Below are 9,322 nucleotides of genomic sequence, written 5' to 3'. Positions count from 1 at the left end.
GGCAGTAAAAAAAAAAGGGAACAGCAGAGGAGGCAGCTCGGCCTGGTTATGCAACAGCTCAGGGTTATCCAACGACCACTGACACCCTAGAGGGGGCTCTTTGTTCTCAGCGAGGGGAAAAGGAGAGAGAGAGAGAGAAAAAAGCGCCACCGAGAGGTCTGAGTCACCGGGTTCACCCAGAGGCTCCCGAGGAGGACGAGGCCGACGTTTTTGAGGTGGAAACTTTTCCAGTTTCACCTGCCCGATTTGGGAGGCCCGGCTAATTCCCCCCGGGGCTCCGCCCACACCGCCTTGTAAGCCGGCTCCCTGCCGCCCTTGCATATATAGAAAGGTATGGCCCTCCCGCCGGGAGCAGCAGACGGAGGAGCCCGCAGGAGCCCCGGCAGCCCCAGCCCCCTCCCGCTCCCGCCATGAGGAGGGAAATCCTCACCCTGGCCTTCGCCCGGGCCGTCTTCGCCGAGTTCCTCTCCACCCTCATCTTCGTCTTCATCGGGCTGGGCTCGGCGCTCAAGTGGCCCTCGGCGCTGCCCAGCATCCTGCAGATCTCGCTGGCCTTCGGGCTGGCCATCGGCACGCTGGTGCAAGCCTTCGGCCCCGTCAGCGGCGCCCACATCAACCCGGCCGTCACCATCGCCTTCTTCGTGGGCAACCAGATCTCCTTCCTGCGCACCCTCCTCTACGTGGCCGCCCAGCTGCTCGGGGCCGTGGCCGGCGCCGGGATCCTCTACGGCGTCACCCCGGCCAACACCCGCGGCAACCTGGCCATCAACGCCGTGAGTGCCCGCCCGGGCCGGCCCCGGGGCCTCCTCGGCCGCCTCCTCCTCCTCGGCCTTCTCATCCTCCTCCTCGGCCTCCTCCTTGTCGTTCTCCTCATTCTCCTCCTCATCCTCCTCGTCCTTCTCCTCATCCTCCTCCTCTCATCCTCTTCCTCGTCCTCCTCCTCCTCGTCCTCAGCCTCCTCGTCCTCCTCCTCCTCCTCGTTCTCATCCTCCTCCTTCTCTTCCTCCCTTCCTTCTCCTCCTCATCCTTCTCTTATCCTCCTCCTCATCCTCCTCCACCTTGTCCTCCTCCTCCTCATCCTCCTCCTCCTCCTCCTGCTCCTCTTCCTCCCTTCCTTCTACTCCTCATCCTCCTCTCATCCTTCTCCTTGTCCTCCTCCTCCTCCTCGTCCTCCTCCTCATCCTCCTCATCTTCCTGCTCCTCTTCCTCCCTTCCTTCTCCTCCTCGTCCTCCTCTCATCCTTCTCCTTGTCCTCCTCCTCCTCCTCCTCTTCCTCCCTTCCCTCTCCTCCCCAGCCCTCCCCAGCCCCGGGAGCGGCTCCAGAGGGTTGGTTTCCCTCTGCACATCGAGGTCCCGTGGGAACTGAGGGCACTGGGAAAACTCCTCTGGCTCTAGGAAAGCTCCTGTGGCTTTGGGAAAGCTCCTTTGGCTCTGGGAAAGCTCCTCTGGCTCTGGGAAAGCTCCTCTGGCTTTGGGAAAGCTCCTCTGGCTTTGGGAAAGCTCCTCTGGCTTTGGAAAAGCTCCTCTGGCTCTGGGAAAGCTCCTCCGGCTTTGGGAAAGCTCCTCTGGCTTTGGGAAAGCTCCTCTGGCTCTGGGAAAGCTCCTCCAGCTCTGGGAACTCTCCTCCAGCCCCTGGAAAGCTCCTCCAGTACTGGGAAGGCTCTTCCAGCCCCTGGAAAGCTCCTCCAGCTTTGGGGGTTTCTCCAGTGCTGGGAAGGCTCCTCCAGCCCCGGGAAAGTTCCTCCAGCCCCGGGAAAGCTTTTCAATCCCTGGAAAGGCTCCTCCAGCCCCAGGAAAACTCTTCCAGCCCCTAAAAAGCTCCTCCAGATGTGGGAGCTCCTCCAGCCCCAGGAAAACTCTTCCAGCCCCGGGAAAGCTCCTCCAGATGTGGGAGCTCCTCCAACCCCAGGAAAGCTCCTCCAGCCCCAGGAAAGCTCCTCCAGCCCCAGGAAAGCTCCTCCAGCCCCTAAAAAGCTCCTTGAGCCCCGGGAGAGCTCCTCTAGCCCCAGGAAAGCTCTTCCAGCCCCGGGAAAGTTCCTCCAGCCCCGGGAAAGCTCCTCCAGCCCCATCCCTGGAAAGGCTCCCTCCATCCCTGGAAAGGCTCCTGCAGCCCCCCGGGAAGAGCAGAGGAGGCCGATCCACGATCCACGATCCACGGCAGCCTCGGGCAGGGGAGGGGAAGGGAGAGCTCCGGGAGCGGGGCCAGGAGCCGAGGCGGGCTCGGGAAGGAAGAGCAGGGCAGTGACACCACGACAGCTTTATTGAGCGGGGCGATGAGTGCGATGTGTTTTGTGGGTTGGTGGTTTGGGGTTTGGTTTATTTTTTCCCTTTAATAAGCGCTTCCTCTGGCCCCGAGGGCGCGGCTGAGTCACGGCCACGGCCGGGACGATCCGCGGAGCCAACGCGGCCTCCCCGCCTGGGGATTAACGCCGGGCACGGAGCCCGTGCCAGCGCGGAGGGGGAGGGAGGGAGGCAGGGAGGGAGGCACCGGAGTCCCAGTCCAACCAGTATGGGCAGCGCGGGGGGGAGCGCAAACCCCGGCGGGAACGGGGAGGGAGGGAGGGAAATACCGGGGATGAGCGGGAGGGTGTCCAGAGGCTGCTGGAGAGGAGGGGAGGAGGAAGGGAGAGAGACGGGGCAGGACCCCCCGGGAGCAGCACAGGCTCCTGGCCGAGGGATCCACGAGGGGCTCCTCGTGGCATCGCGTCCCACGTGCTCCGTGGGACACCCCAGAGCTCCGTGGGACACCCCAGAGCTCCGTGGGACATCCCAGAGCTCATGGGACATCCCAGAGCTCTGTGGGACATCCCAGAGCTCCATGGGAGACCCCAGAGCTCGTGGGACATCCCAGAGCTCCGTGGAGCATCCCAGAGCTCCTGGGAGACCCCAGAGCTCCGTGGGACACCCCAGAGCTCCGTGGGAAACTCCAGAGCTCCGTGGAGCACCCCAGAGCTCTTTGGAATATCCCAGAGCTCTGTGGGACATCCCAGAGCTCTTTGGAGCACCCCAGAGCTCTGTGGGAGACCCTAGAGCTCCATGGAAGACCCCAGAGCTCGTGGGAGACCCCAGAGCTCCTGGGACATCCCAGAGCTCCGTGGGAGACCCCAGAGCTCTTTGGAACATCCCAGAGCTCCTGGGACTCCCCAGAGCTCCGTGGGACATCCCAGAGCTCCGTGGGACATCCCAGAGCTCCATGGGAGACCCCAGAGCTCGTGGGACACCTCAGAGCTCCGTGGGAGACTCCAGAGCTCCATGGAACATCCCAGAGCTCCGTGGAAGACCCCAGAGCTCCGTGGGACACCCCGGAGCTCCGTGGGACACCCCAGAGCTCCGTGGGACATCCCAGTGCTCATGGGACATCCCAAAGTTCCTGGGACACCCCAGAGCTCTGTGGGACATCCCAAAGTTCCATGGGACATCCCAGAGCTCCGTGGGACTCCCCAGAGTTCCATGGGAGACCCCAGAGCTCGTGGGACATCCCAGTGCTCATGGGACATCCCAAAGTTCCTGGGACACCCTAGAGCTCTTTGGAACATCCCAGAGCTCCGTGGAAGACCCCAGAGCTCGTGGGACATCCCAAAGTTTCTGGGACACCCCAGAGCTCTGTGGGACATCCCAGAGCTCTTTGGAGCACCCCAGAGCTCTGTGGGAGACCCTAGAGCTCCGTGGGAGACCCCAGAGCTCCGTGGGAGACTCCAGAGCTCCGTGGAGCACTCCAGAGCTCCGTGGGACACCCCGGAGCTCCGTGGGACACCCCAGAGCTCCGTGGGACATCCCAGAGCTCTGTGGGAGGCCCCAGAGCTCCTTGGGGCATCCCAGAGCTCCGTGGGGACATCCCAGAGCAGGCAGATGGAGCTGAAAACCTGCCTGGGATGGGCTGGGTCGCTTTGTCCCCCCGTGACGCTCCCACGGGGGGTTGTGCAGAGGCACCGGGGCAAAACCAGCCCCTTGAGCCCCCCTGAGCTTCATCCCAAACCTCATCCTTCATCCCAGTTCTTACCTTTCATCCCAAACCTCTCCTTCCATCCCAACCCTCTCCCTCCACCCATTCCACTCCTCATCCCCCAGGGAAGGAGCTCCACAGCCCGAGGGGGGAAGGAAATGCTGGGAAAAGGGAATTTGGGTGGGAAAGCAGAGGCAGGGAACGGGGAGAGCCCAGGACAGGGAGGGGCTCGGTGGGGAGAAACGAATTTTGGGAGCCTTCCAAAGGGAGAGGGAGAATTCCCGTCCTTCCAGAGTGCCTGGGGGGAATTTTCACCCCATTCCCTCCCCCCAAAAAACCATCCCAGAGCCTCAGAGATCCCCCCCGGGGAGGAGGGGGTGTGTTAATGGCCCATCTCGTGCCTCGCAGCTCAACAACAACACGACGGCGGGGCAGGCGCTGGTGGTGGAGATCATCCTGACCTTCCAGCTGGCCGCCTGCATCTTCGCCTCCACCGACAACAGGAGGAGCGGCGTGGGCTCCCCCGCCATCTCCATCGGCCTCTCCGTCACCCTCGGCCACCTCGTGGGGGTCAGTGCGTCCCAAAAAACCCTCCCGGCGACAGCGCGGGGCGTCCCCTCCGGGCTGGGATGGGGTGAGGGGGTCCCAAAATCCTCCTGGAGGCAACGCGGGGCGTCCCCTCCTGGTTGGGATGGGGTGGGAGGTCCCAAAATCCTCCTGGAGGCAGCGCGGGGCGTCCCCTCCTGGTTGGGATGGGACGGGAGGTCCCAAAATCCTCCTGGAGACAGCGCGGGGCGTCCCCTCCTGGCTGGGATGGGGTGGGAGGGGAGGGGAGGTCCCAAAAATCCTCCTGGAGACAACGCGGGGCGTCCCCTCCTGGTTGGGATGGGGTGGGGGGTCCCAAAATCCTCCTGGGTTGTCACCAAGAGGGATAAACACGGGGGGTGTCCTCTCCTGGCCGGGGGTCCCCAAAATCCTCCCAGGGTTGTCACCGAGAGGGACAACGACACGAGGAGTCTCCTCCTCACTGGGGGTCCCCAAAATTCCTCCCGGGTTGTGGCCAGGAGGGATAAACACGGGGGGGGGGCGTCCTCTCCTGGCCGGGGGTCCCCAAAATCCTCCCAGGGTTGTCACCAGGAGGGATAAACACGGGGGAGGTGTCCCCTCCTGGTCGGGGGTCCCCAAAATCCTCCCAGGGTTGTGACCGGGAGGGACAACGACACGAGGTGTCTCCTCCTGGTCGGGGGTCCCCAAAATCCTCCCAGGGTGGTCACCGAGAGGGACAACGACACGAGGAGTCTCCTCCTCACTGGGGGTCCCCAAAATCTTCCCGGGTTGTGACCAGGAGGGACAACAACAACGAGGGGCGTCCCTTCCTGGTCGGGGGTCCCCAAAATCCTCCCAGGGTTGTGACCGGGAGGGACAACAACAACACAGGGTGTCCCCTCCTGGTTGGGGGTCCCCAAAATCTTCCTGGGTTGTCACTGAGAGGGACAACAACGCGGGATGTCCCCTCCTCACTGGGGGTCCCCAAAATCCTCCCGTGTTGTGGTCAGGAGGGATAAACACGGGGGGGTGTCCCCTCCTGGCGGGGGGTCCCCAAAATCCTCCCAGGGTTGTGGCCAGGAGGGATAAACACGGGGGGGCGTCCCCTCCTGGTCGGGGGTCCCCAAAATCCTCCCGGGTGGTCACCGGGAGGGACAACGACACGAGGTGTCCCCTCCTCACTGGGGTGGGTGGATTGGGGGGTTCTCCCCCCTCTGCAGCGCCGAGGGGGGAGGGGAAGGGGGGGAAGGGCCGTTCCATCCCCGGAATCCCAAAGGTTTGGTGCCGTCTGCGCCTCAGGACGGTGTCGTTTGTGCGTCCCTCCCTCCCCTTCCCCCTCCCCCCATTGACAGATTTACTTCACCGGCTGCTCCATGAACCCCGCGCGCTCCTTCGGCCCCGCCGTCATCGTCAGGAGGTTCGACCCCACGCACTGGGTGAGTGCTGGGGGGTCAGGGGGGGCTCTGACAGGGCAGGGGGGCAGAGATTGGGGCTCCCAGACCCATCCCCAGGCTGGGAAGGAGCGGGAGAACCCAGGCGGGTTGTCCCCCCCTGGAGGATTTGGGAACAGTTAAACACCTCCCCACCCCTCGGGGTGCAGGGAGGGACAGGAATTAACACCCCGTGGTTAATTAACACCCCCCCGTGGGGTCCTGGTATGGGTTGGGTTGGAGGGGGCCTGAAATCCCACTCAGTGCCAGCCCCACCTTTCCAACCCCCTGTCCCTGTTCCTGTCCCAAACCTGTCCCACCCTGTCGTGGTTCCTTTCCCAAACCTGTCTGTCCCTGTCCCATCCCTGTCTCACCCATCCCTGTTCTCCCCTGTTCCTCTCCCATTCCTGTCTCCCCCTGTCCCTGTCCCTCTCCTGTCCCCATCTCTCCCTGTTCCTCTCCCATCTCTCCCTGTCCCTCTCCCATCCCTGTCTCCCCCATCCCTGTCCCTCTCCCATCTCCTCCATCCCTCTCCCATCTCCCCCATCCCTCTCCCATCTCCCCCATCCCTCTCCCATCTCCTCCATCCCTCTCCCATCCCTGTCCCTCTCCCATCTCCTCCATTCCTCTCCCATCTCCCCTGTCCCTCTCCCATCTCCTCCATCCCTCTCCCATCTCTCCTGTCCCTCTCCCATCTCCTCCATCCCTCTCCCATCTCCTCCATCCCTCTCCCATCTCCTCCATCCCTCTCCCATCTCCTCCATCCCTCTCCCATCTCCCCTGTCCCTCACCTGTCCCTGTCTCCCCCATCCCCATCCCTCTCCCATTCCCATCTCCCCTGTCCCTCTCCCATCTCCCTTGTCCCTCTCCCGTCTCCCTCATCCTCATCTCCCTCCCTGTCCCTCTCTCGTCCCATCTCCCCTTCCTACCCCTCTCCCATCTCCCCTGTCCCTCTCCCATCCCTGTCTCCCCCATCCCTGTCCTGTCCCTGTTCCTCTCCTGGTTCCTCTCCCAAATCTTTTTCCCTCATCCCTGTCCCTGTCTCCCACCTCCCCATCCCTCTCCCATCCCCATCTCACCCCTCCCTGTCTCTCTCCCATCTCCCCTGCCCCTCTCCCACCCTCCCTGTCCTTCTCCCCCTCTCCCCTCTCCCATCCCCATCTCCCTCTCCCTGCTCCCTCTCCCGTGCCCATCTCCCCCTCCCTGCCCTCTCCCATCCCCATCTCACCCTCTCCTGCCCTCCTCTCCCATCTCCCCTGCCCATCTCCCCTCTCCCCCTCTCCCATGCCCATCTCACCCCTCCCTGCCCCTCTCCCACCCCTCTCCCATGCCCATCTCACCCCTCCTGCCCCTCTGCCCCCTCTCCCATCCCCATCTCACCCATCCCTGCCCTCTCCATCTCTCCCACCCTCTCCTGTGCCCCCTCCCTCTCCCCTCTCCCGTCCTGACCCTCCCCGTGTCCCCCCCCCAGGTTTTCTGGCTCGGGCCCATCCTGGGGGCCTGCCTGGCCTCTCTGCTCTATTTCTACGTGCTGGTGCCGTACTGCATGAACCTGTCGGACCGCGTGGCCATCATCAAGGGCACCTACGAGTCCGAGGAGGAGTGGGAGGAGCAGCGCGAGGAGAGGAAGAAATCCATGGAGCTCACCCCGCCCTAGGAGCGGGGGACGAGGAGGATCCCTCACCCCCAAAATCCCACAGCCCACGCCCCCCTAAACCCACGGGCAAGCTCGTCCTGGGGTTGTTGAGTGTAAATACCCCCCTAAACCGCCTTAAATCACCCCTCATCACCACCCCATCCCACCCTCCCGGGGTAGTTTGGGCTCCCCCTCACCCTGGGGGTCCCCCAAAGGGTGGGTGGGCTCTGGAAACCCCCCCAAAACACCCCCAAATTCGCCCCCCTCGCGGGGCCAGCGCTGCTGGTAGATGCTCTTTCCCTCCTTTCCCGGTGCTGGGGTTGTCCCTATTTATTCGTGGCTGTGCAAAACACGTGATTGATGATTTGTTTTTGGTTTTTTCCTTTGTTTTGTTGGTTTTTTTGTGTGTGGATTCCGTGTGATCTTTGTAAATAGAGCTCGTTATTTATTGCGAATAAAGGAGGTTTTAAATAATAATAATAATAATCATAATCATAATCATCCAGGGGGATGTAAACGTGCTCAGGTGTCAGAGGAATGGTCAGAGGAATTGTTGCTGTAGGAATTCCCACCTCCTGCAGCCCCTAAAAAAACTCCTTTTTTTAATAAATCCCCACTCAGCTTTGACAATTCCCAACTCCTGCAGCTCCCAGAAAACTCCTTTTTTTTTAATAAATCCCAATTCAACTCTGATAATTCCCAACTCCTACAGCCCCCCAAAAAAAAACCTCCTTTTTTTTTTATAATAAACCCCAATTCAGCTCTGAAAATTCCCACCTCCTACAGCCTCCCTCCCCCACCAAAAAAAACCTCTTTAATAAACCTTTTTATTATTCACTCCAAGCTCCTCCAACCCCCTCTGGAAATCCAGGGAATTCGGGGTTTACTGATGGATGATCCGGGGTGGGGGACAGGGGGGACAAGAGATCCATCCCCCTGTGCCGGCATTCCCTGGAGGGTGAGAATTCCCTGGAGGGTGAGAATTCCCTGGAGGCTGAGAATTCCCGGTGGGATCGGGATCGGGGCTGTTCCCGCTGCCGACTCTCCCCTTTTCGGACGTTCCTCCCTGCCCTTCCCGGGATTCCCTTTGTCCTCCGTCCCCTCCTGGAGGGGATAAAAACCGGGAGAGACCCCCCCAAGGAGCGCCCCCCAAGCCCGAGGTGCTCCCGATAAAAGGGAATTTTCCTGGAATGGCGGGATGGGCCGGGTGAGACCCGTCCTGTTCTCCGAGCCCGCCGCGATTCCCGGTCCTTCCCAACCTGTCCTTCGGCACCTCCAGGGGCAGGGAATCCACCCCCTCCTCTGGAATCAGACATTCCAGGGGCTGAGTGAAGAATTCCCTCCCCATATCCAACCCCAAACCTCCCCTGGCACAGCCTGGAGAGCTTTCCTGTCCCGCTGGAAAAAGAAAAGAAAAGAAAAGAAAAGAAAAGAAAAGAAAAGAAAAGAAAAGAAAAGAAAAGAAAAGGAAAGAAAAGAAAAGGAAAGAAAAGGAAAGGAAAGAAAAGAAAAGAAAAGAAAAGGAAAGGAAAGGAAAGGAAAGGAAAGAAAAGAAAAGAAAAGAAAAGAAAAGAAAAGAAAAGAGAAAAAGAAGAAAGAGAAAAGAAAAGAAAAGAAAAGAAAAGAAAAGAAAAGAAAAGAAAAGAAAAGAAAAGAAAAGAAAAGAAAAGAAAAGAAAAGAAAAGAAAAGAAAAGAAAAGAAAAGAAAAGAAAAGAAAAGAAAAGCAGGGGGATTAAAACGCGGCTTTGTTAAACCGCAGCCCCACG

General features: G+C 60.8%; 1 protein-coding gene across 1 annotated transcript; it reads left to right on the top strand.

The window, feature by feature from the left end:
• The first annotated feature begins 410 nt into the window (after positions 1 to 410).
• AQP5 (aquaporin 5) lies at positions 411 to 7,949 on the top strand. The gene is made up of 4 exons (XM_050311807.1): positions 411 to 773; positions 4,352 to 4,513; positions 5,842 to 5,925; positions 7,391 to 7,949. Exons 1-4 carry the CDS (start codon positions 411 to 413, stop codon positions 7,574 to 7,576), a joined length of 795 nt encoding a protein of 264 aa, XP_050167764.1. The 3' UTR covers positions 7,577 to 7,949.
• The last annotated feature ends 1,373 nt before the right edge of the window (positions 7,950 to 9,322 follow it).

This window comes from Myiozetetes cayanensis, unplaced genomic scaffold (genome assembly GCF_022539395.1).
Source record: "Myiozetetes cayanensis isolate MyiCay16 unplaced genomic scaffold, myiCay2020 scf169, whole genome shotgun sequence".
NCBI classification, from domain to species: domain Eukaryota; kingdom Metazoa; phylum Chordata; class Aves; order Passeriformes; family Tyrannidae; genus Myiozetetes; species Myiozetetes cayanensis.
The sequence above is the reverse complement of the archived record's forward strand: the minus strand, read 5'-3'. Positions and strand labels throughout refer to the sequence as shown.

Coding starts and splice junctions, on each gene's coding strand:
- AQP5 (XM_050311807.1), top strand. CDS start 411: ATGAGGAGGGAAATCCTCACCCTGGCCTTCGCCCGGGCCGTCTTCGCC. Junction 4,514..5,841: donor CCCTCGGCCACCTCGTGGGG/GTCAGTGCGTCC, acceptor CCCCATTGACAG/ATTTACTTCACCGGCTGCTC. Junction 5,926..7,390: donor GGTTCGACCCCACGCACTGG/GTGAGTGCTGGG, acceptor TCCCCCCCCCAG/GTTTTCTGGCTCGGGCCCAT.